Source organism: Malania oleifera, chromosome 3, assembly GCF_029873635.1.
Source record: "Malania oleifera isolate guangnan ecotype guangnan chromosome 3, ASM2987363v1, whole genome shotgun sequence".
NCBI classification, from domain to species: domain Eukaryota; kingdom Viridiplantae; phylum Streptophyta; class Magnoliopsida; order Santalales; family Ximeniaceae; genus Malania; species Malania oleifera.
In genome coordinates this window covers 115,001,929-115,029,579 of record NC_080419.1, presented here as the reverse complement: position 1 = coordinate 115,029,579, position 27,651 = coordinate 115,001,929, and the positions used below count along the sequence as shown (strand labels likewise).

Genomic DNA, 27,651 nt, shown 5'->3' with positions numbered 1-27,651 from the left:
CTCCTTTACTTAGGCGGAGTTGCTTCTCTCTTTTAATAGGTTGAGATGTCTCTCTCATTCACTAGTCAAAGTCGTCTCTCCTTCAAAGGCAAAGATGCCCTTACAAAGCATAATCAATAGAAATTATTGTACGATGAATGCTCCAAACTTGAGCGGATAAGTAAATATAAATAGCAAGCTAATACACTCTCAATTATAAAATGAAGTTCAAGGAGTAACTAGAAGGTCTCACTTCAATCAATGAATTTCAAGAATGATTTTTGAGCAAGAGAGTAAGTGTGCACTTGAAAAATGAACTAGAAATGCAAAGTGCTTGCAAAGGATTCTCAATCAAGACTAAAAACTTGGATGTGTATGATAGATGTATATCCCTATTTTCTCTTCTTGCTAAAACAAGTTAGAAACCTTGTTTTTATAGGCAAGATGATTTACTAGTTGTTTTATGGCCGTTAAGCTTTTAAAAATAATTTATCATTTGAAAACTAATTGTTTTCTAGCTATTGCGGCTTTCTACTGCAGGATTCAGTCGACTGAATTGGGACTCAGTCGTTCGAATGTCTTGGTTCGGTCGCCCAACTTTCTAAGAAATTTTAGCCACGATTTTCCTAAAGCACCCTTTAGTATTTGGAGCATAATTTTTTTATAGAAAACTCCAAAAAGGACGATTTGGGTATCTACAGAAAGTTAAGAAAAAATCTTACAACTTTCGTGTTAAAAATTTTTTAAGATGGGAATACATCGATAGAGAAAATCTCACATCAAGGCGGCAGCAGGAAAAAAAAAATGGGGGGGATTTGGAGAATGTTGTTTTGGAAAGTTAAGAAGGGATCAATTGAGTATCCTGCTTCAGTCGCCTGAACTTCCTAAAGTCTCAAGACCCTTGGTTTTTCATTCCAAAAATGATGTTAAACTCTTTAAAATAATCTTTACACATTTATAAAATGATTTTCAATGAAATATAGCATGCCTAGGGTTCATTTAAGTCACCTATGAGCTTTTTTGCATAACTAATGATAGTGTACTCACGTAAATCTTATTTGCAAAATACATGAAATAAATTCTTTTAATTCTTCAAGCTTGAACTTCATGAGCTCCATAAACATAGTCATAGTCTTCAAACTTGGTTTTTATATGCTCAATGTTCATAGCCAAATAACATCGTCTTATACGCTTCATGGCTTTCCTGTGCTTAATGCCTTAATACATGTGTACACATTTAGAAGCACAATTATATGCCTTGGTTTGTCATTATCAAAACGGGATGAATAATAATAATAACAATGATAATAATAATAATAATAATAATTCGATGGAGTCGCTACTAACCCCTATGTGCAGTAGTCGCGGTTCGCTTTTACCAAAATTAGGATCGAGAGTACAATTATGTAAGGGAAATGTATTAGCACTCTCTACACACATGTTCTATGAACAATACTTATAAATTGTGAATTATCCCAATTTGAATTATATGATCCTTAATTAACTTATAAACAATCTAATAAACATCAAAATTTTAAAAGAAAATGTAAAATTGAGTGTGATTTATAAATGTCTAATAAGACCTCCAAATAATATTATCTTACTAAATATACAGTTGAAATGATCGTATAAATTCATCAAATTTATGAAAAAAATAATCTTTAAAATATTCATAGATTTTAGAATTTTTTGCAATAATTTTCTAGAATTTTTCTACACTTTTTATTAGATTTAAAAAAATTTATTTATTTATTGATATTTTAATTTTCCATTTTTTCGGTTCCTTAAGTAAAAAATGACTCAAAAATGTTTATTTATTTTCTAATTTTTTTTTAAAAAAATCTTGATTTTTTTTTTTTTTACCATTTTCCCCAATTTTCTTGAATTAACAATTAATTGAAAAAAAAGGTGGTCTAGGAAGATAAGATCGGTTCAACGGGTTAACTTGTGTTGACCTTGGTCAAATTAAGTTGACCCGATTCAGGGAAGTGCAGTGAGGTGTTGCCATGTGTCATCCACTAGCAACAACATGCGGCGATGGGAGTTTTTTTTTTTTTTTCAAAAATTTGTTGTGGTAGGGTGACGTCAGCGTGACATTATTCGCCACGTGGCACAAGCTGACAAGTGCTTTACACTTGACATTGATCACTGATGTGACAAAGATTTGGTCATTTGGGGAAAAAAAAAAAAAACATACATCAGACAACCATAATCACGCCACGTCACCCCTCCAAATGCACGATCCTAGTTATGTCACGTGTTATCATTCGTACGGAAACACGTATCCTACAAACAATTTTTTGAAATCTAATATAAATTTTTTTTTCTTTTTTTCAATTTTCTTTTCTTCTCACTTCCAAGTATTCTCTCCCTCTCTCTCTTCTCTCGCATCCCTCTTTTTTTTTTTTTTTTCTTTCTCATCTCTCTCTCTCACGGCTCTAACTCTCTCTTCTCTCTTTCTCTTCCCCTCTCTCACTTCTCCCTCTCTCTCTCTCTCTCTCTCACACACACACACACTCAAGTCTTTTTCTTTCAGTCACTTTTCTTTTTTCTTTTTTTATTATGTTCTCTTTCATTGTGCAGGTCTTGATTCAGAAAAAATAGAGAGCATCAAGCTCTTTTAGGCATATATTTAAACAACTCAAAGGTAAATTCTCTTTCTCCTATATCTATTTCAATTTTTTTTCTGCTTCAATTTGATTTTCTTGGGATTTCTTTGACTTCCTTGGATTCCCTTGAGAACCAAAACAGAGGGCTCGAGTTAGGTTAATCCAAGCTGGATTAAGTTAAATTAGGGTATCAAGTTTAGGTGAGTTTGGCTTGTGGAAATTGGGCTTAGCTGAGTTTGGGCCAATTATGCTAGTTGTGTTAGGTTAAACCCAATTGAATTGGTCCTAGGTTGGCTAGGTTGGATCAAATCGAACTAGGCCCAAATGGGTCGTAGGGCTTTAGGGCTAGTGCAGGCCCAATTGAATCATGGGGCTTTAAGTCTAGGTTATGCTTTGGGTTGGTCAAACTTGAGCTAATTTAAAGGATCAGTTAGAATTTGGGTTTGAGTTCAGATTAGGTTGGTACTTAGGCTTGGTTTCAGAGTCTTAGGTCTAATGGGTATTGGGTCAATAGGCCAATTAACCCAAGTCAAGGTTGACTTTGGTCTTAGGTAAATGGGTTAGAACTAGGTCCTTAGACTTGGGTAAGGATCTCGGCCCAATTGACTTGGACCTGGGTCAAGTTAACCCGGGTCCTCGGGTTGGGTTTGGGTTCACGGATCTAAGTCTTTAGATCCAATTTTTCAAGTATAGGTATTTGCCTTTTGGGGTCAAATATTAGTTTTCATCTCAAAAAATTCAAGTTAAATCTTTGTGGATTTTTTATTCAAAATGTCAAGGATCTAGTCTACATTTTGATTCTAAAATTTACTGACTCCTTAAATTTATGAAATCATGGAATCTATTTGAACCTACCTTAAAAATTACTTATGAATAATTTAAACCCAAATTTAAAATAAATCTCATAACATAGCTTAATGCAAAGAGTACTTACCTTTTAAGGCCTCTCTGTCCTATGATCCTTCTCTGCTCTTCACCCTATAATCCGAAACCCATCTCCACTCTGCCAACCTTCTAGCTTCTCTCACCTTTTAATCTCAACCTTCAATCTTCTTTGCCTTTTGTCACCTCACACTCTTCCAATAACCATCACTCTCCCATTTTTCCTCCCCATCTTCTAAATATCACTATTTATAGGCCAGGGGAAAGCGACCCAATTAATTTTGATTAATCAATCAAATTAAAATGAATTGACTGATTTATTTTTTATTTTTATTTTAATTCTGATTTGCAATTACCATTCCATTTATAACTAATATCTCGTTTTGTGTGTATAGGTGCATGTTGGCCCACCAGACTTTATTTTATTATTCCTATTTTTATTTTTCATGTATTTTATTTATTTTATTTGAAATTAAGCAAATAAATATTTTCAAGACGAACGATAAAATGAATAGCTCTAATTTTTGCTATATAGAGCCCCAGATAAGATGGGATGTCTACACCAATTTAAAAAAATGAGAAATATGGGTTGATGAATGTAATGTTTCCTTAGTTTTGAAAAATAAATAAATAAATAAAAAGAAACAAAAATGAGATATCATATTTAAAAAAAAAAACACAAATGTCTTGTCTCAGATTTTGAGGAGCGATAATGCTAATTTTTTTAAAAAAATTTTAAATAACCAAATAAACAAAAAATATATATATTGATTGCATAGCTCAAGACTAATATTAAAAAAAAAAAAAAAAAGAAGCCAGATTTGAGTTTTGAATATTTGAATATGAGTTGAAATTCTAAAGTTACATTTGGTTTGGGCAATTCTCGGGAATTAGTTTGTTTTACTAGCTTAGTTACAATTAATATACAAGAAATTATGTTATTACTATAAAGCAAATAACAATATGAAATATTTTTTAAGTGCATAACAAGGAACAGATAAGAAATAATTATTCTCAAATTCCATCATGAGGATATCTATTATTTTCTTATCACATGTTGAATGAAATAATTATGAATACATAAGAAATAACTATTTCCTTAATTTTCAAAATATAAACTATATTTCATCTCATTCCAATAAATAGTTATTACACCGAACCAAACGATATCATAATAAATTTCAAGAAAATATGTTACTTGCTTGATAATTATTTTATATCTACCATTCGAACCTAAGGTCTTGGGGATAATACTCCTAAGGTTGACCTAAGTTGGGGTTTTATTGTGAGGATTTTTGAAGGTTTACTCTTTGGCACTTATGTGAATCTAATTTCTTCTTAGTGAGCAAAACATGTTCATACTTTTTTAGCTTAAGGATACAATAATTTTGTTGCTATTAAATCACCCCAAATTGTATCTGCACCTTGAAGAAGGTACCCAAGATAAAAGGGATTCAATGTTTTCATAAGTTCAACCATATACTTAGAAATGGAGAATCCAGTTAGACCCTCTTTTTTTTTTTACAATTGGCATCCGTGGCATTCTTTTATGGAGAGGCTTAGGATTTGTGCAAAACATTTTTAATTTTTTAATTTTTAGTTTTGTAAAGAATTATAAACTTTTAGGTTATTTAAAATTTTCCGAGATTTATATTAAAAGGATAGAAAATAAAGAGTTTGTTAGAATGTGTAAAATAATTTTTTATTTTTATTTTAGATTCAAACTAATCACGAAAAAAGATGACTAATTTTCTAATTTTTCTGAATCTATGCAAGGTAATACTAAGAATTATGAATTTTGGGGTTTGAATTTGAATTTGAATTTATTTTAAAGAAATTGTATACATATTGCACACAAATTAAAGTCCAACATATGAATTTCATGCTCCCATATGAAAAGTAAGAATAAAAAATTTAGAAAAAAATATTTTTCAAGTTTTATATATAAATTCAAAAAATTGAAAAATAAGGTGGCATTTTCTAATTATTTAAAAATTTAAAATTAAAAAATAAAACCATGTTCACACACAAATAGTGCCAAAATTATTTATTATTGTTAATTCATTTCATACAAATGTTGGAAACATGAACTTTTAGCTAACCTTTTTAGAATTATTTTAAAAATCTTAAATAAAAACTATTTTTCAAAATTAAACAAGCCCTTAGTGTCCTTCCATATAACTACCTTTTACCTGTTGAGTGATTGTAAGAGTTGCTAGTATTAGAGCTTGATTTTTGGCCTAGAAGACAATCAAGGAGATTTTGTGGAAGTTATTATATTAGCTTTTGCCTTTTATCCCAATCTTGCGGAGGACTCAATTAATAGGGTTTTTTCTTCTTCATATTCATTTATTTTGAATTTTGGTTCAAGAAAAATTAATGTCCCTTATTAGATCATTTGTTCAAAGAAAATATCTCTAGGCCATTATAGTAGTTAGTAGATTGGATTAGGCTTACAACCTAGCATTAATTGATTGTCTAATTTGGTTAGTTTATCATTTGTGTCGTTAGCATATAAAAATTAGTTTTTGTTTCATCTTTCAGTGCGACTATTAGCACCGGATGAGTCCAAAGGTATGCTTGATACACATGGATACACATGGGCGAACACCAACTTAATGCAAAAGCTCAAACCTATTGGGTCTTGGGTTACACCATGTATATAAGCACCGATCAAATACTCACTTTTTCAAATGTGGGACGAACTTCACAAGTAAAATTTTCAACAATCTCTCCCTCACTTGTGAGTTCCAACTGCTCCTCCTTGAATGGAAGCTCCACCACATGTGAGTTCCAACTGCTCCCCCTTAAACGAAAGTCATCTTTTCCCTTACAAGACAATTCTCCAACAGTTTGTTCAAGTAAGTCGTCTTACGTGTCTCAAATTGTATTCCAAATGACGCCTCCAAACCAATCCTACCTCTCACTTCTTGACCCAATTTAGATCCATTTTGGTAGCTTAGATGATCCTTCTTAACCTCGATCACACACTCCCACACCTAGCATTATGAACCGTCGGCTTTGATACCACTTGTTAGCACCGAAGGTATGCTTGATACACATGGGTGAGTACCAACTTAACCCAAAAGCTTAAGCCTATTGAGTCTTGGGTTACATCATGTATATAAGCACCTATCAAATACTCAATTTTTCCAATGTGGGATGAACTTCACAAGTAGTGTAGTGACTCAAAGAATAATAATATTTTAATAGTAAGAGGGAGAGAAAATAGAAACAGAAACAGAAACAGAAGGAGGCCGTAGACTTCGTCGACGACGTTGCATTTTGGAGATAATATTAAATAATCAAAATTTCTGAAAATTGCCAGGCTTCATCAACGAATATAGAGTTTTGTCGACGAAGACCTTAAGGATTTCATCGACGAACATAGGGCTTCGTCGACGAGAAAATACCGAGAGAGGGTCTAGGGCGGTCTGAATTTCGTTGACGAATACAGGGCTTCGTCGACGAAATTACTAAAGATTCGTCAACGAAGTGACGTGGCTCGTCGACGAATCTGACAGTATAAAAGGAGGAAAACCGGGATTTTTATCAATTCTCTCGCCGCTCTCTCTCTCCTATGACTCTCTCTCCCTTCTCTCTTCATTTTCGGCCCCACCAGTCGCCGAATTGACGATCTGAAGCTACCACGACGCTTTTGACGGAGTTCTCTACGCATCTACCAGAGCGGATCGTCGGGAAATCGGAGTTGGAAATCATCCCAAATTCAGGGTAAGACCTTTTAGTCTCCTTTTGGCCTTGTGGTAGTTATAGGAAATGATACAGGCAGAAAAATACTGATGTTTAGTTCTAACAAATATTGGTTTCAGGGTGTTTTGTAAGAGGCCCTGCGGGTATCGGGTTAGAGTACAGTAGGGGTTTTTCAGAGATAAGGTAAGGGATATATGCTATGCTAGGAAATTTCTAAATATTATGCAGTGTATTTATTTATGAAAATTATGTACTCAAGTATGGTGTGATTTGAGAATATGTATGTAGTATGGGAGTATGTTTTATGAATTATAGTTTCATGATTTTATGTATTTCATTGCTATGATTATGTGAATTACAGTACCATGATTTTACGGATTTTAACACCATGATTATACGAATTACGGATACAGTATTATGATTACGTAGTTCCAGTATTATGATTTACAGAGTTTAAAGCATGCCATGTTTTCTATTACCATAACATTCAAAGTATACAGACAGAGCATTTACAGAATATATAGACAGTTATACAGAGATAGCATCGAGATGCTACAGTTATAGTATGTACAGAACAGAAAGATAGTGTTATGGTAATTTTGAAAACATGATGAAAACAGTGAAAGAGTATATATATGAATATGTATATAGTATCAGACTCTGTTGGATCATACAGTTTACAGAGCACGGTACCGTAACTACATGCAGTATACATTTTATAGAGAGCAACTGCCTATTCAGATAATAGGCTGTAGGTCGATCGTATAGTGCCTTTAACGTGGATAGGCTCCCTATCAGATATGGGTAGAGGTGGGCAAATCTACCGCGGGAGTATAGTGATTTACCTGGTTGGCCAGCCAGTGTAGATCCTGCCTACGGGCCGCACAACCTGTCATGAGGGGTTAAATCATGACATACAGATATCCACAGGGGAAAGTTTACAGTTATTATTATGTATATTCTGAATTACAGAGACAAGGGAATTACTTATGTATGTTAGAAGTATTTTGAATAGTAACTTAAATACAGATGTGTTAAATGACATGAAAATGGTAATGAATATTATGATTTATACTGTATTTATAGATCTAGATATACATGATTATATGAAAACGGATTTTTATGATATGATGACTCATTTGCCACATACTAGTAATAGCATATATCGTCTTACTGAGAGTTGGTTCATCCCAGTGTTGAAACTTTTTTCAGGTGATCTAGATAGGCGAGCAGATCAAGCTCGCAGGTAAAGGGGCGTCTGTAGTGCCCTGACAGTAAAGTGAGTACAGTGGAGGGTTTTTGTATTTGCCCTAGCTAGCTGAGGGCAATTTTGGGGATTTAGTAACACATGTATATATTCTTTTGGGAAACATGATAGTACTCTGGTATTGTACAGTATGGTATATCATTATGTATGGAAATGTTTATTTGTATTATGCTTCTCGCTGTTTAGGATAATGTTATGGTATCAGAGTATGATAATTTTTACAGTGGAAAAAAATTATGTTAATTAAGCAGGTCGTTACAAGTAGAATTCTCAACAGCGACTACACTAAAAACATCCATTAGAGGGCTTATAAATGTTATTTCATGCTTTAGAAATAGCCTAAGTGTAATCACACCCTCATTTGACATGTTGCTACTTTCCATACTTGGAAAATCAGGAGTTAGTCACTTATAAGAACTTCGTATTGACCCTAATTTAGCCTTGAAGTTCTATATGATGTTAGAAGAACTTATTAGGCTAGACTAAAAAAAAAGGGTAGCCCGGTGCACAAAGCTCCCTGCATACCTAGGGAAGGGGCAGATCATAATGGGTCTACAGTACACAATCTTTTCTTATATTTTTGCAAGTGACTGTTTCTAGCCTTGAACCCAACTATATTAGGTTTTAGACAACCAATTATGTTTCTTCAATTTGGAGGGATTTTGAAAATTTTTGGCTTAAATTGATAATTATTATTTTTTTAATTAAAATCCAAAGATATGATTGGTCTTCAAATGGTTAGATGAACCAACTTAGTAATTTTATGATATCAGAGATTGTTTTTTTAGTCTTAGTAAATATGTAAAAGTTTATTGCTTTAGCTGCTTTTATTTCTCTTATGACGCTTCCCCCCTCCTCCCCCAAGCTAGTACATTCTCTCATACCTTCTTCTAAAAAACTCATGCACCTTGTTATTTTTCTAAAATAATTACTATATACAAAAGTTAGTTACCTGTTGTATTTTTTATCCATGCATGCACACATATTGTATATGCTATCTTCTCATTTGCACTTATGAATCAACTACAAAATAAAACCCTTTTTCTATATTTGTTATGTCACGCCCCGAACCCGGACGGGTCTGGCGTGCGACTTTCCATACATTAATTAATATAAGTAGTGGAAGTAAGTAAAAAAAAACTTTAAATAATATACACCAGAGTACTAAACACCTATTATACATGATATCTCCAATATTTACATTACATGAAATATACAAACATATTTAACTAGTACTACACAAATACTAGCTCTTGACTGGAATCTCTAATCCCGCCCAGATGCTTGTTATATCTGATTTCCAATACGTTTTACTTAGTTATCTGTAATATGAAATAACGATTGGGGTGAGACGACACTCAGTAAGTAACAACTAAATTATTATCAGTGTGTGACTGACATGAGTTTTACAGTATAAATATTCATTCAATTTTTAAAACTTAATATTGTACTTGTTAAAGACATCATTTGACCAACTGCAAATCATTTTCATTTAAATAGTCGTATGTATATTTCTACTTCCTTTTATACTTTTCCAATATCTCATCATTTAACTCTACTAAATGGGGCTCTGCTCACATATATAAATATGTATCATCATGTAGGCCCTTTATCACATGTATATATATATGCATACTTTTTATTTAAATCATCATTTAGGCCTAATAGATGACCCTAATCATATAAATATATAAACATGCATAAAGATTCATTTTGGCCAATGGGTGTCATGTTTACTCCTATAATTGGGTTGTGCGGTCCGAAAACTAGACTTAACTCATTGGCCGACCAAACTAAATCAACATAATCCTAATGTGATTTCCCCTACCAAGTTGTTGACTTGATTGGTCACACCCAGTTTTGATTATGACAAATACTCTTGGTACTAATGGTTGTACTGAGAATTATATGCAGGATCACCTTGTGCGCGCTTCGGGACTAAAAGACTTATTATGATGGCGTGCGGTGTTCGTGCCGATGAATGAAGAATCTTGTGCTACATTTGTATTTATTTTTCAGTTTCTTCATTCTGGGATGTAATTTTATTATGGACTGTGCACTCATATGGCTTGTAATAATTTGCATCATGCATGATAGGTAGGTATGCTCAAACTGACCTTAGATTGACCATAGGACCTCCAAATAACATGAAAAAACTTTTGTCATAAAATGCCTAACTTATACAAAGGTTTTTAAATGGTTTTAAAGTTAAAAGAAGGCAAAAAACTAAAATTTTCAAAGGGGTCGGTCAACCGGCTAGTCGACCAAATGTTAGAAATGAACAATTTTCTTACTCAATTGGATGTCATATCAAATCATGTTCAGAATGAAAATTGTGGCATTTTACCATAGCTTGAGTTTGATATCAAGAACGTCCAAATTGGAGTTACATAGAAAAAGTTATGGCCAAAACACTGAAACGTGTCCGTAAGAGAAAAACTCCCTTCATGTTTCTTCCGTCTCATTGATGGACATTTTTCTCAGTCCAAAAGTCATTATATTAAAATGTGTTCAACATGAAAGTTGTGGAATTTTCTCTTACCTTTCTATTGGTATCAATAAAATAAAATTTGGAGTTGTATAGAAAAAGTTATGGCCAAAACACTGAATAGTGTCTGTGCAGAAAAGTAGGGGGCCGGTCGACCGAGCCCTTTCAGTTCATTTGACCCCGGTCGACCGAACCACGTGGGAGTCAACTTTTTGACCTCCCGGTCGACCGAGCCTTCACCACGGTCGACCGAAACTCGCCCTGGTCGACCGAAACATGTAGTTCAAGAAGCCCTGGTCGACCGAAACCCTCCTGAGTCAACATTTGACCATTCGGTCGACCGAGAGCTTTTATACTACAACTACCTGGTCGACCGGAAGGTCCTCGGGTGAATTTTCAGCGGTCTGGTCGACCGAACCAGGTAGTTCAAAATGCCCTGGTCGACCGAAACTCAGAAAATTGGCAAATCGCCCTCTCCGGTCGACCGAGCCTTTCAGTTCAAAAGTCCCTTGGTCGACCGAGCCAATTGAGTCCTGGTCGACCGAAACATTTTTGGTCGACCGGACCTCTCGGGTTGCCCTGATTTTTTACCACACTTAATATTTTTTAAACAGGGTTAATTATTTTAAAATGATTTAAAACTTTCCTAATAATGCCCAATAGGTCCCCAACGGTCAAAAATACCTCCTTGCCTATATATACCCATTCATTTATCATTATTAGCAAGGATTAGCAAACTTGATTAGGGCAAAACTCTCTCAACTCTTAAAACCCTATATTAGCCAAAAACTTCTTGCAAACACTCACATACTCTTCAATCTTTATTTCTCTAAGCATTGTGAGTACTTCTATAAGGCTGTTGTGCGTAATCTTTCTAGCTAATACTCTCTTTTGGTATAAAGGTTGATTGATTTTATTTGAGAGTATAGCCTAAAGTTCTTCCACGGATTTCATTTGATAAATCTTGTGTGGGAAGACTTTGAGGGTTGTGGTTCTTGCATTGTTGTTGCAAGATACCTAAACCTAGATTTTGTGTGCAAAATCCTTTTGTGAAAAGCTAATCTTTCAAACAACTCCATTATTCTTTAGAAATTGAAATATCATATTGAGTTTGTTTGATCTATCTTGCTTAGCATATTTGAAACCCTAATATGATTTTGTGATATTCGAATATTGAGTTTCAAATCTTGCTTAGATACACACTCTAGATCTTGATTGATTATCATACTTGATTGAGTGTTTAGCACACATTAGAGCACTGAGCATATCTACATATCATTCGTGCTTGCTTTATTGATTGAGCTGTATTGGTGCACACATCTGCTTTTCTAGAAGCATATTTCCGTGTACAAATTTTATACACTTTGGTTGTATTTCCAGGCACGGGCCTGAAGAGGGAGACTAGCCCTGGAATAGTCCCGGATTGGCTTAGACCCGGTTAGGAAAGCTAGGTGCGTCGTCCTGTTAAGGCGTGTAGGTTGAGGTCAGCCCCGCTAATTGACCTGGTTAAGGTTGAGGTCAGCCCTGTGTTAATTTGACCTGGTTGTAAACGGTGCCGCTCCACCCTTAAGTGAGCTGTTAGTGGAATCCTCTTACTTGCGAGCTAGAGGCGGGGACGTAGGCACAGTTGGCCGAACCCCGATAATATATCGTGCGTGTTCTTTACATTTCCGCAATTTACTTACTGCACGTGTATGTTATATTGTAAATGATTAGATTTACATTTGCATAGACAGACCCTAGGTTAAGTAATACTGCTTATCTGGTTTAACCTAGGTGATAATTTTTAAATACCCAATTCACCCCCCCTTTTGGGATTGCACCAAAGCTAACACAAGTCTTGATCCGACCCAGGTGTGCACTCAGGAGAAATCTACTGCCATTCACCAACACTTACATAATAGTGTGGTTGCACAAGTTGCGGTACCGAACATTTATAACATTCGTCATCAGGGTTCTTAAAACTACAATTACAATTTATGCAACAAAAATAGTATGATAAAAATCCAAAAAACAAGTAATAATCATTAAATCTTAAAAATATCATCCTTACTCATTTATGCAATAAACTAAGCTCATGCCACACGATTTTGCATGTTAATAATTATTCGTTATTAATAGAATTTTAAATTTCTAGTATGGATTAAAAAACTTTAAAACAATAATCTTGTAAATATAAATGCATATATATATATATATATATATATATATATATATATATAACCCAATCCCCATATTTTAGTTAAAATCAGGTTTATTTAAGTAGAAATGGATATAATTCAATCCCCGTATTTTAATTTAAATCGGGTTTAATTAAGTAAAAAGGGGCATAATCCCGCCCCCGTATGCTATTTAAGTAAAAACAGGCATAATCTAGCCCCCATATGATATTTAAATCAAGTTTATTTAAATGAAAACGACTATATTCTAGTTTCCATACGATAATTTAAATCATGTTTATTTAAATTAAAATGGATATAAAATTCAATCCCGTATGATAATTTAAATTAGTTATATTTAAATTGAAACGGATATAATCCAACCCCATATGATAGTTTAAATAAGTTATTATTTGAATTTTATAATTTTAATTTAACTAAATTTTAATATACTTATATTATTAATTCAAATCTAAATTCAATTCTCTCTAATAATTTTTAAAGGGTAGTGGCATTTGGATTTTAGCCACTTTAGACTGATCTTTTAAACAGGGCTATAAAATTGACCTTCTCAGTTCACTCGATCGCACCCATTTCCCCCTTCCTTCCCTTTTCAAAAATTCGAAAACTCCCCTTCAAGGTCAAGCGCCATGCCCTCCTCCAAGTCCAAGCTCGCGCCCCCCCTGCACCCTCAATCTCCGGCATCTCAGCCCCTTTCCCTCTCCCTTCCACCTACAGTGTCCGCCGCCGATGACGACGACGACGATTTCCAGAGCCCCACCTACGCTCTGCCTCTACCCACATCGACATCCACCAAAAAGCTCAGCAGCTCCCAGCCTCGACCACCCCTCAAACCCTCCAATTCCAACACCTCCCTCCGCTCTTCCAAGAGACTGAAGCACTCCATCAACCCCGGCAAGGAAAATCTGCCGTCCGATTCTGATAAGATTTGCAGTTCCATAGCCGAATCGCAGGTAGACTGCACTTCTGGGGTTGTTTCTGATCATTGCGAGCGAATATGCGAAGAAGAATTGAAAGTAAATGGGGGGTACTTGTCCAATTCAATAGAGTCGAGGTTGATGGTGACGAGATTAGACAGCAGGTCCGTCGTCGGTAATGCCGGCTTGAGCGACGACGAATCTGAGGACTTTGAGCCTGGTACTCAGCTTGAGGCGTTACTCAACTTGTGTTCTCATGGGGATGTTGAAGATAATTCCAGCGGAGTAGACTTTCAAGAACATGGATCCGGCGGGGGCCTTGTCCATTGCCCTTTATGTGGTGTTGACATTTCTGATTTGAGTGAAGAACTACGACAGGTTCATACTAACGATTGCCTTGACAAAGGGGATTCTGAAAATGTAAGCATGCCTTACACTGATTTGTTCCTTCTTCGAAAATTGTTTTGAGTTATAGATTTATAGTGGTTATTAATTATTGAAGGATAGTGCAAGCGGTTTCTGATGGGTTTGTGGGATTTGAATAAACGTCCATGTGACTGTGTGCTGTCAGTGCGCTTGCTGATTAGCCCATCATTCAAGCCATTCTTGCCTGATCATTCTTTTTAGATGTGCCCCCGCCACCGGCACAAACACGTAGAATTGAGCAATTGAGCTAGCGTTTCTGGAGACTGGCTAATCATAATCATCACATTCTTCAATTCGTAAGGACAACTTTGCAGTCCATTTGTGTGATATCTAATTGTCAGCTGGCTGAATGTGTAGGTTGTTTCTGCTGACGATAGAGGACCTCAATTTTCACATCAAATTGTTGATGACTCTTCTGCTCAATCTTCTCGTCAAGCCATGGATGTTCCTCCTGTTCTTGTTTGGCTCCGTAATCTGGGTCTAGGCAAATATGAAGAAGTCTTTAAACGGGAAGAGATTGATTGGGACACCCTACAATGGCTCACAGAAGAGGCAAGCTTCATAGTACTTCAAAATGACCACTAAATGTTTGTTCATTCAACTTAGAAAATTCCATTTGCTTTCTATGTCATTCTCTTGGACTATAAAAGATTTTTGTGATTTTTGGAAACCTACTTTATTGCATGCATACACCTAAATTATAGAAAATACTAGCTGGTTATGGTTTTTTCCGTGTGCTAACTTGAAGAATGGATATTGCACACACACACCCATCACACATTTACTCACTTGCAGAATATGTAAAATACGTGTTCTCCATGTTGTATAATATACGAGACTACAAGAGTAATAAAATCCACAATTTTGTTTTTTTTATGTTTTTTTGCCCGTGAATGTGTGCTTAGCTGCAAAGGTGGTTACAAATTCTTAAATGTCTTGGGCTATTTGTGAATTGCACTTGTGATTTTTTGTTAGTGTCACTTATTAAATGTTGTCACTTATAGGATCTCCTCAGCATTGGTGTTACTGCGCTTGGTCCTAGGAAGAAGATCTTACATGCCCTTGCTGAATTAAGGAGAGGCAGTACACATACCATTGATATGTGCGCAGGCACTTCTAAATCTAATGTGGAGGAAACCAGTAAAGTAGCTGGAAGCAAGTTGATTACTGATTATTTTGCAGGCTCTGTTGCTGATAGGAACAAATGTTGTGCTATCTCTAATGTGCAACGTGTGAAAGAAAAAAGTTGCTCAGTTTCTGGTCGTAAACAGGTTAATAATCGCATAAAGAATGGAAAGCTCCGGGACGTTCCTTTGTGGTGCTGCATACCAGGAACACCATTTCGAGTGGTAAATGGCCTTCATCTGATTTTGGATTTTGTCACTTACATTCTTAGAGCACTGTGCTTTTGTTAATATTCTCTGATTTGGCAGTTTCCCACTTTTTTATTTTATGTAAGATGTCTGTTTTCAGTTGCACTTGAAAATTGGAAGTCTTGATCAAAATATGGAACGTGGCCATTTGGCTGAAGCCACATTCACCATTATAACTATACATAGTTTAGCTTGGTGCTACTTCTAGCATGAATTGTCATGCCCATGTTTATTCTACCTCCTTGTGATGCCACCCTTTTTAGGATGCATGCACAATTTTTTTTGCCCTTCCTTTACTGCCTTGATATGTATCTTGAAGGTGAAATAGAGGCAATGTTTTAGAAAAATAACTTTGAGAGAACTTTTTTCTATAGATAGGAACCATTGACCATAAAAGGTGTTGGTACTAACACAAACACACACACGCAGTGGTTTAGGTTGCTGGACCCAAGCTCCCCTTCTCTTGAGAACCTTTTATGATTTCATTTCTAATTCCATTTTGAATCTCTCTGCAGGATGCTTTTCGTCATCTTAGAGGAGACTGTTCCCATTGGTTTCTTACTCACTTTCATATGGATCGTAAGTACAATTATCCCTTGTTTGGTCTCATTCTTGTGTGTAGTGATATTCTGATGCAGGTTCTTTACCTAATGGACTGGTGGCACTAAACCTTCATTTCATGAACAATTTTTTGAGTTAAGGAATGTGAATAACTGTTTCACAATGAATTTATTTTGGAAACATCTGCTCCTTATATAAGTTTGGGTTTAGTTTGCAACAATAGCATTAAAGCTTGAAATACATTGTTGGCCCATAACCAAATGACTTAGGGGTTGTTTGGTATCAGTGTAAAAAATTAAGAAACGAAAAGAAGAAGTAAGAACTAAAAATCAGAAACAGAAACCAAAAATCAAAAGGCAGTAACTTGTTTGGTTAATATTTCTAGAACTAAAACAAATTTGATTAAACAAATGCTCATTTTTGTCATTGGATCAAATAATAATTACAAAGTATGATTAAAATAACAAAACAAAAATGTAATATAAGTTAAAAATGTTATAATAAAAAAAAAATTATTGCAATTATTTTACTTAATTATTATATTTCAAAATTCACTTTTCAAAAACAATCTTATTGTACATGATAATTGAGATATAGTAAATTTTTTTGTAAATGACGTATATTATTTTCTTTTTTTTTTGAATTTTATGGGGAAGTTTTTATTCTAATTATATTTTAAATTCATATAATATTTTTTTTATTTTTAATTTAAAAGTATGGGTAGTTTAATTCAAAAAATTTAATTTTAGATACTAAGATATTCTAGTAATAGGTTACCAAAACAACTGAAAATCATGAAATATGCTTTTCAATTTTTTCGCAAATAGATAAAAGCAATCGTCAATAGAAACAAAAACCAATAACGTAAACAAACACGTTTTTTGTTTTCATAATTTGTTTCTTCAATTTACAAAAACGAAAAAAGAAAACCTAAAATAGAAATGATGCCAAATAGGCCCTGAAGCTTTTAGGTATGGTGGTAATCTAACATGGTTTTAGAGCTGGTTACCATGAGGTCTTGGGTTCTAGTCTCGTTGTCCGCATTTATTATGTGGTGTTTAAAAAAAATTATTATATTTTTTTGTAATGCGTGTTATTTATCGTGTGCTTATCTCTCCACGTGCTGTTGGGCTACATGTGTGGGGAAGTGTTAAAGCTTGATATACATTGTTGGCTCACAACCTAATAGCTTAAACTATTTGGCATAGTGGTAATCAAACAAATAGAAATCCTTTCTACTCTCTATGAAGGGGAAGAACCATTGTGGAAGTAGCATATCACTTGAACACAAAAAATGACAACAACTATCCTACTACAAGGGGTTAGTTATATGAATCCTATTTTTCTAAGTTTGGTCAATAGAGGACATCCTTTGAATGTTGCAGGATAGTCAAATCCTTCTTTACTAATTTAATTCAAGTTTTCTAGAGGCTTTCATCTTGCACTCCTACTGCCTCTAACCTTAAATAAACCACTATTGTTAGCACATTATTGATTTATTTCAGGTGTTCTTTTGTCAAGAACTGAGATGTCACACAATATGTCAAATAAGGCCATCATAGAGGATGGCTAGGAGGAGAATTTAAAGCATCTTTATTGTGGTAATTACTAGGGTACTTTGCCTAGTTTTCCAGAGTATTAACACTTACACTCTTGCCTTCTTTGTCACAAGGATAGAAACCCTAATTTTAGTGGGCAACATTAATGAGGATGGTTGAAACCACTATTTTGCTTTTACATAAGGCCCCTTGACCACCTTGGTTGATGATATAGAAGGTGCCATCATTTTAGGTGTCTTGTAGGGGATGATTTATGATTACATTGAAGCCCCTCTTTGTGGTACCGCATCACATTTCAACTGTATTTTTATTTACGCATACTTAATACCACACAGATTTTACCTAGAGTGTGGATTGTTGCCAAACTTGCCATTCATGGAATGGGAACCAGACTGCGGTATGATAGCTCTAAAATGGGGAATGTTAGGGGTATATTTATGCACATATATTGCTGAAAATTATGTAGCTTTTGTATATTTTGGAGAGGATGATGAGGTGTTTCTAACTTTGTAGAAGATTTTCTATTATGAAATAGATTAATAATTATTGGAAGTAGAATTATAGTGATACAATTCTTTGCTTTAACTAATAAAAAAAATGTTAACTAAAAATTTTGAAAAACCTTTTGATCATTAGATTTAGCGTTCTAGAATGAAAACATGCGCATTTTAGAAATTTGTGGTTCGCTAAGGTGCTAATGTTTTCTGGTGTTGCATAGGTGGGACCCAACTTATATAAATGATAAAGTAAATAAATTAAAGTAAATGGAAGGAAGAAGGGTGTTTGGAAGTTGATTCTTGCATGGGGCATAATGTTAGCTGCCATGCCAAGCTAGTTTTCAAGGCAAATTAATAAGTTTTGGATAGCGAAGGCATATCTCTCCAAGGCATGCATGATTGACTTTGTAACTTGGTGGTTTCTTCCTTGAAGACTTTGTGGGATGACGTGAATGACTTACCTTCATAGGCATGCCAGAGTATCTTTTCAAAGTCATGTCTTGACCTTGGGGACAATATGCAATTGTATAGACAGTTTTAGCATGGTTATTTATTGGGTGGTTGAACATTATATACATGTTGGGTCTATATAAGGAGTGAGGTCTCATTGCCATGTGGGCGGAGAGAGAGGTAAATTGAGTTTGTAGAGTGTTAATTCATGTCAAAAGAGATTGAATTTGTAAAAGGGGCTCACCTTTGGATTCTTTCTCCTACACATTTCTTTTATTGGGTTAGGCAAGGGTTGTGGTTTTTCTCAATTTTGGGGAGAAGAGTGGTACTCCCTCGTTGTATTTTCTCTGCACCTTGATAGTAATAAAACTCTTGCCTGATTACTCGTGGATGTAGCGCTAGTACTAAACCACGTAAATTTCTTCTGTTTCTTTTTGCAATTTTATCTTGTATTTTTATCAATTGCTTTGTGTGGCCCTTATGCCAATGTTACTTGGAACATGGAATACCCTAGTTTTTGGAATGGGAACGGGATTGACACTAAAATGTGGAATGTTAGGGGTATACTAAATTAGCTGTATTGGTAAAAAAGGTGTAATGACACTTTTATATTTTGGAGAGGATGTTGAGCTGTTTCTAAATCTAGAAAATAGTTTTTGTTGTGGAGTAGATTAATAATGATAGAAATTATGATGAATCCCCACTTATACCTGATAAAAAGTTATGTTATCTAAAAATATTGAACTAAATTTTGGAAATGTACCATGTTTTAGAATGTTTGTACCAATATGTGGTTCTCTAGGGTGTTAATGTTTCTTGGTAGCTGCAAAAAACATTTGGTAACTACGATAACACAAAGAAGGGGTATCCAAGGTAGTGCTTACCTCCTATATTCTCCCCAAGGGTTTGGTTTATTGGGGCATGCCTACAGCTTGGCATAGCCCCTGACTTTAGTCACCAAACCAACACCTCTTAAATCTTCCTAGATGAGGGAGTGAGACCACCATGTACCTTGCCTTGATATCCGGATCCTCATCTTCCTTTACTCGTGTGACTACTTTGTGGTTGGCCTGTTGACATAGTGTGCTAGGCAAGTGCCATGTTACATGTGCCTCTTATGCGGATGTTTTGTTAGGACATGGTCATCCCTTGCATTGGAACCATTTTTCCTAGAATGTAGAACATTCTAGTTCATGGAATGGGAACCGGATTGCGGTATGGCACAACAACAACAACATCAATAAGCCAAGCCTTAAGTCTCATTAGGTGGGGTTAGCTACATGAATTTTTCTGCCAATTCACACGATTGAAGCATTTTTCTTTGACAAATTAAGAGCTATTAAATTCTTCCTCTTTGTCTCATTCCATGTTATTTTAGGCCTACCTTAACCCCTTATACTAGTAGTAATAGTAACTAGCCCACTCCTCCTCATTGGTGTAGATGCAAAAATCATCTAAGCATCCCCTCCTTTATCTTATCTTCCATTGGTGCTATGCCTAACTTATTGTAGATATGTTCATTCCATAATTTATCCTTTAATGTTTTACAACTCATCCACCTTAGCATTTACATTTCGACAACTTCTACTTTTTGGATATGTTGTTTCTTAGTTGCCTAACATTTTGATTAGTAAATCATGGATGGTCTCATAGCTGTCCTATGGAACTTCCATTTTAATTTTAATGGTATTCTACGATCATATAGCACACCCAAAGCACTACTCAATTTTAGCCAACTTGCTTTAACTCTATGTATTACATCATCATTGATTTCTCCTTTCGCTTGCATAATAGATCCAAAGTATCGAAATCTACTAGTGCTATTAATTTTCAAGTTTAATATTTTCTTTGATATTCCTCTGACGATGGTTGAAATTACATATCATATGTTGTATCTTATTTCTACTTATCCTAAAACCTCAAGACTTTAAAACTTCTTTTCATAATTCTAACTTAGATTCTACTCCATTTCTACTTTCATCAATCAAAACAATATCATTTGCAAACAACATACACCATGGATTGTGGTATGGTGTATGCTCTAAAAATTGGAACACCAGGGGTCTACTTATATAGATATATTTGCAAAAAAAAAAAAGTTTAATGGGACTTGTATATATTGGAGAGGCTTTTGAGGACCTTGAGATGTTTCTAAATCTACAAATTATTTTCTTTGCGAAATTGAATAATGTTGACTGAAAAAGGAATTATTCCCTATTTTAACTAGTAACTATAATTGGAACCTCGTACACATTTATTCTGCAAGAACCAAGCCACTTAAATGACACATGTTAGATTCTATTAATCACCATCTTATTTGTTTCTTAGATTGATTCAAAGAAACACACATTATGACATGTTTATGGAGCTTTGGCAATCCTAGAAGACCACGTACCTTAAATGCATGGGTGCCTGCTCTGGTCTCCATTGTGAACATGCATTAACAAATTGCCCTTAGTCTCTTGCTGAGTATTTGGAGCCATCTTGAGAATTATATGCAAGAATTTAAAAGAAAACTTTATGGATTATCATTACTGGGAATGTTGTGTTGCATTAATTCTTGTCTTTAATATATATATATATATATATATATATATATATATCTATATTCCCATTTCAACACCTCCTTGCCACATAATTCTAACATTGAGCTGTTTTTTACTTGTTTCTGCAGATTATCAAGGCCTTACAAGGTCCTTTTGTCATGGGAAAATCTATTGCTCCTTGATCACAGCGAGGCTTGTTAGCATGAAGATTGGGATCCCATGGGATATGTTACAAGTTTTGCCCCTCAACCAAAAGATTAGTGTTGCTGGTATTGGTGTGACTTGCTTGGATGCAAACCACTGTCCGGGATCAATAATAATACTCTTCGAACCCCCCAGTGGTAAGGTGTGGTCTGATTCTACCCCACCAAATACTGTGTCGTTATGATTTTATCATTGGTTCTGAAATGACTCCTTGTTTCTTTATGTGCCTAGGCTGTTCTACACACAGGGGATTTTCGTTTTAGTGAGGAAATGACAAGCATGCCTGCTTTACTGAAGTGCCCTATCCACACTCTCATTCTTGATACCACTTATTGTAATCCCCAGGTATTTCTGTATCTAAAACAACATTTTCCAAGAAATGTCTCATGTTTTGTGCTGTAGAAAAGTGGACTCAGTTTGAACTTTTCATTTCTCATTAGTGCCTATCTTGGCTTGTTTGAAGGCCACTAATCGTGGTAGTTTTTTCTGTTGTTGTATTTTGTTGAAAGGTGTTGATATCAATGCTGTGTGAACTAGAAAACCTAATCTCAATGATAGATCTCCCTCTCTATTTATAATATACGTCAAGTACGTCACAATGACCATAATACCACTACAAATAGTTACTAACATAGGTAATACTAATAAGTAATCAACAACAGGTATTAAGGTGGCCTATGGACTTGATTTCATTTGAAGTTTGCAAAGTATTAACATGATATTATTGTTTGCAGTATGACTTCCCAAAGCAGGAGGCTGTGATACAGTTTGTCATTGAGGCCATCCAAGCAGAAGCTTTCAACGTGAAGACTCTCTTTCTTATTGGTAGCTACACAATTGGTATGCTCTTCCTCTCCCTCTCTTTTCCTCTCTCTCTCTCTTCTCCCTTCTCTCTCTTCTCTCTCTCTCTCTCTCTCTCTCTCTCTTATCACTACCCAAATGCTCCCAATAGGTCAATGTGATAAAAACAATAAAACATTGTTAGATTTTGTGATGTTCTGTATAACTAATTCTTTTTATCCAAATCTATAACTTCCCCAACTGGCAAATGGCCTTATTGTCTATGGGTATGAGGTGTACTTTCCAAGTTTTCTGACCATTGTGACTTTGATTATATTATATCATTCGTGGGAAGCCTTGGCCCACTTGTAAGGATACTGTATCCAAACATTGAGATCCCAGGTTTGAGTCACAGAGATAGCTTCTTCAAATGCAAAGGTGAGGCTGCACACAACACCGTGCACACAAAGTTTCTGCACCACATTCAGGTACCTTGAATGTGGTGCAGAAACTTTGTGTGCAGGGTGTTTGTTCTTTTTGCATTTTTTTCTTTGGGCATGGGAACATTGTGCATTGGGTGTTCTTTCTTTTTTCTTCTGTTTTTCTTTTTATAACCCGATAGTTTTGATCCAAGATAATTAATTTTCAACTTCAAATTTATTTCTTGTTATTGAAAACCCATACAATATTTTTGTCCCAACTTTATTGTTCTCTGCTTTTAAATTTTAAGTGTGCAACAGAGAAGTTTGTATCTCTTTCCAGTGCATATTTTGCATCTCTTTCTCTTACACCCACACGTGCAATACCCAGGTCCCAGATGTGTTTAAAAAAAAAAATATTATTTTTTGACAGGAAAGGAAAGACTGTTCTTGGAGGTTGCTCGTGTTCTCCGTAAGAAGGTTTATGTCACTGCAGCAAAGATGCGTCTTTTGGAATGTTTGGGGCTCCCTGAGGAGGACCTGCAGTGGCTTACATCAAATGAACAGGAAAGCCATGTTCATGTTGTGCCAATGTGGACACTTGCAAGCTTCAGACGATTGAAACACATATCCAATCAATATGCGGTGAGAACTGCCAAATTATTAGAGTGCCCTTATTGTAAGGGTTTTTATTTTATTTTAGTTTATTTTATGGTTTCACTTTCAACTTTGGGATAATATTTGATCAATGGGAAGTTGGTTCTAGAGGTGAAAACCTTGTTATTTGACGGAAGATAAGGAAGCTTACAAATAGAAAAATTAAAAGAATAGCTATGAACTATGAAGATGAAGATAGATTTCTTCATACACAACAAATTTTTGCTGTTTGATCTTAAGAGTAAAAATCATTAATAGTGTCGCACTTAACAGCTTAAACTTTTAGGTGAATTAGTTCTCTGACATGGTCAGAGCCTTTTTTATCAAAAGGTATGGAGTTGATACTCAATGTCACCATTATTCTAATTAGAAAAAATTAAAATTAAAATTTCAGCATAAGGTATGGTGGCTCTGCTTTCCCCACCCTTCGAACTCAGTGGTCTTTTCCATGTGGTTAGGGATAATTAAGAACCATTCTTGGGGGCTGTGCAACTTCAGCTTTTCTGTGAATTAATTCTGACAGTCAACTCATGTTTTGGTGACCTTTCAGGCACGCTTGGTCCCTGGGGATTTTTTTTTAATGCTAGGGAGGTAGGGATTGGTGCTTATGGTTGCCTGCTAGACGCTCCCTTGGTTTCTTTGGCCCATGCCTAAGCATTGAGCTGCAAAATGGGGATTTATTGGTGAATTTTTTCATTGTTTGATGTATATTGTTATTAGTTCTGTACCTGTTTCCTGTTCATGTTGTCAGCTTGATCAGCAATTTTGATTAAATGTAGTTACAGAGTTTTTGATACTCATTGAATGAGTTATCCTGCCTGAATGATGCTTTAATTGACAATAATAGTGCAAAGTATATTATTTATGGAATTGGTACTCACCTAGTGATTAAATGCATCCAAATTTCTTTGAATTGTTCACTTTATGTGTATTCTTGCTGGCCAGGCTCGATTCAGTCTTATTGTTGCCTTCTCTCCCACTGGTTGGACATTTGGTAAAGGAAAGAAGTCTCCAGGGCCGGGGCGAAGGTGGCAGCAGGGAACCATCATAAGGTGACGTAGTCATGTTGCAGTTTGCATTACCTTCGTGCTTTTGTTTTTTTATCTCCCTTCTCTGCGTGATATTCCCATTTGCATTACCTTCTTTTTTTTGCTTTCCCGTTGTATTATCTTACCAATTAGATGTCTTGAGAACAACCTATGCTTGTTGGTTCTCTCCATCCCTCGAGTTTTGTCCCCATTGCATTAATTTTGCATTGAGGCATGGCTGTGGCCTATGTATATGCTGAATGGGTTGCCCCAAATTGATTGTACTGGAAGGGGATGATGCTGGGCAATGGGCATTAGGGGTGAGCATTCGGTTGGCATGGTTAATTCAGTTAATTAACCAAATTAACTAAAAAATTTCAGTTAAGGAATCTTGTTAACCGAACCGAACTAAAATTCCATATTAACCAAACTCAAAATCGATAGAACTGAATTTCAGTTCAATCGGTCAAACGATTTTAACCGTTTTAATATTTTAATATATATAAAATATATAAAATTTTTATATATATATAGTTATAATATATATAATTTTAGTAGATATAATATATAAAGTATTTTAATATAAATAGTATATATAATTATTAATTATTAATTTATTCTATTCGATTAATTCAGTTAATCAAATATATTAAACTCAAAAACTGAACGGAAAATTCAATGAAAATGAAAATAGAACCGAATCAAATAAATTTTTAATTGAACTGAGCTGACCGAATTTACTCGGTTACTTCAGTTTTGACTGAATTATACTCACGCCTAATGGGCATGCTTACTCAGTTGGAACCACTGCAGAAGGGTGTCGCAACCTGTAAAACTGAGGATGGATAATTTACTTCACTGATATATTAGTTCAAAAATGAATCCTCTGCCTGTATTCTGGTTGTCAATAATTGAATGCAACCATAAACGGTCATGTACATATGCAAATGAGCAAGAACTGATTTGTCATTTTCGTAGTGATGCAGCAAATCATTTTTACTAACTTGAGATTGCTTCTCTTTCTTTATTCAGGTATGAAGTTCCATACAGCGAGCATTGTAGCTTTACTGAACTGAAGGAATTTGTCAAGTTCATATCTCCGGTAAACATCATACCCAGTGTTAATAACGACGGGCCAGAATCTTCCAATGCCATGGTTGCTCTTTTATCTTGATTTGTCGCCTAAAACGGGGATGCTCATTTTTTTTGTTGTTTTTAATCTAGTAAGCGAAGATTGAAAACAGGCCTTGGGTCTTTGTTTTTGTCAAGATCCTTGGTCAACTTGCAGTGCAATGAACGATGAAGATGAGTTTGCACCATGAATCGTGCTTTGGCTGTAAACTACCCAACACAGAAACCCTCATCTCCTCAAATCACCATCAAGCACAGCAATATTAATATAATCTTCTCATTCAAGTTGGAAATCTGCATTTGAGATGATGGGTGGCTTCGAATTGGATCTGCATTTCCTAGAAGTTCATTGCTTCTTGAACTTAAAGGATGGGCCAATGCAAAAAAAAAAAAAAAAACTCATTGAAATAGCAAGTACCTGTTTGTTCTTTGTTTCTGCTATGCTTCAAGCCTGCTTCATAGAAACACCCAATGTACCATTTGAATGAGTTTTTATAGTGAATCTCTGCTTCATAGAAATTCCTATATTTTAATGGAAAAGCTCTAATCAATTGGATGGTCAATTCAATTCATAATTATATTTTAGACAGTAGCTAATCTAGGGGTGGTTCCTTTATTCATTATTTATTTATTGAAAAAGCAATAATTAAAGATGTTTTGAGCTTGACCAGGGCCTTTGAGTTTGTTTTCATTTGACATTATTTTACACTCACACACACACGCGGGTGTGTATATATATATTGTTCTCTTTAACGTCACTAATGACATTTTTACTTGTCTTTTAATTTTTTTAATGATACAAGGTTGTAAAACATGAATTAAAATAAACTTACATTTTAAATGAATTGAACCATTCGAGTTCACTTGTGTAAAGAGTAATTTTTATTTAATTTTAAAGTTCACTCATAATCAAAATTTTAACAAGATTAGTTTTGATCCGTTTAGAGTCGTTTTAGGTATGATTAACAAATGAGCTAAAATATGAACAAGATTGAGCTCTGCTCATTTAGTTAACAAGCCTAGCTCAAGCTCGATTTTTGAAAATCATTTATTTATTTATATTTTTGATGACTCGGAACTCCTACCTAGGTAAGTCCTTCGGACCCACCTAGGCAGCTCCAAATTGATCAGGGTGATGGGGGTTTGGAGGTTCATTTGTTAAACGGGTTAAATTTGAACATGTTAAAATTCAATTTAGTTAAGCTTAAGTTACTAATGGGCACTAGGGGTTTGGTAGTTTAGGTTAGTCTGTTAAGGTAACATGAGGGTTGGGAGCACAAGCACTTCCTTAAGGGGGTGTTTGGTTTGTGACATTTTTAACACTCGAGAATGTAATGTTAGCATTTACATTTGTTTTAGGAGTCAAATTTGATATGGAGGCAATTCCACACTTAATGTGAATTAAGGATTTCTACAAAATAGGGGAATTCCATTTTATGTATACATTATTCTCATTCTCTCCAATGTTCACGTTACTATCTTTGGGATCCATTTTGACATAATAACCACAGTTATTTCAAAATCATAAATCCATTTTTAGAGCATAGCATAATAATAGGTTAAAATGAGGCGTGATACTATGCACCACTACACTTAAGTTTCATAGAAAGTTCATTTTTATGAGAACTCTTTTTCAGTAAATTGCACCCACTATTTTGGAAGGTTGGATATTAATTACCATAATATTGTATTATTGCACATTAGTATTAATATTTAAAATAATATATTATTATAATAAAAAATAAAATAGTGAAAAATGGAAGTACTCATTATCATTATGTTGCGAGTAACAAAATATAATGGTGTTGAAATCATTTTGAAGTATTCCGATTAATTAGATTATTAATTATATTTTTTTAAATTCATGATAGTTGAAATTTTTAGCGCACATATTTATTTTGCTATGCATTATTAGTACTTTTTTTAATGAGAATATTATAATTTTTCATGCACTATTAATTCAAAAGTAGAATAATCATCTGGTCAA

The 27,651-nt window shown here is 34.7% G+C and overlaps 1 protein-coding gene across 3 annotated transcripts; it reads left to right on the top strand.

Moving 5' to 3' along the window:
• The first annotated feature begins 13,688 nt into the window (after positions 1 to 13,688).
• LOC131150797 (uncharacterized) lies at positions 13,689 to 26,227 on the top strand. Of its 3 annotated transcripts, XM_058101762.1 has the most exons (11): positions 13,689 to 14,453; positions 14,817 to 15,011; positions 15,464 to 15,808; positions 16,348 to 16,411; positions 21,574 to 21,791; positions 21,881 to 21,994; positions 22,384 to 22,489; positions 23,282 to 23,493; positions 24,451 to 24,557; positions 25,566 to 25,635; positions 25,758 to 26,227. In XM_058101762.1, the coding sequence occupies exons 1-11, from the start codon at positions 13,746 to 13,748 to the stop codon at positions 25,758 to 25,760; spliced, it is 2,142 nt and encodes a 713-aa protein (XP_057957745.1). In that variant the 5' UTR covers positions 13,689 to 13,745; the 3' UTR covers positions 25,761 to 26,227. The 3 variants fall into 3 exon arrangements, with proteins under 3 accessions (XP_057957745.1, XP_057957744.1, XP_057957747.1); XM_058101761.1 differs by having other exon boundaries at positions 25,566 to 26,227; XM_058101764.1 differs by lacking the exons at positions 24,451 to 24,557; positions 25,566 to 25,635; positions 25,758 to 26,227 and adding an exon at positions 24,056 to 24,444.
• Positions 26,228 to 27,651: the final 1,424 nt, after the last annotated feature.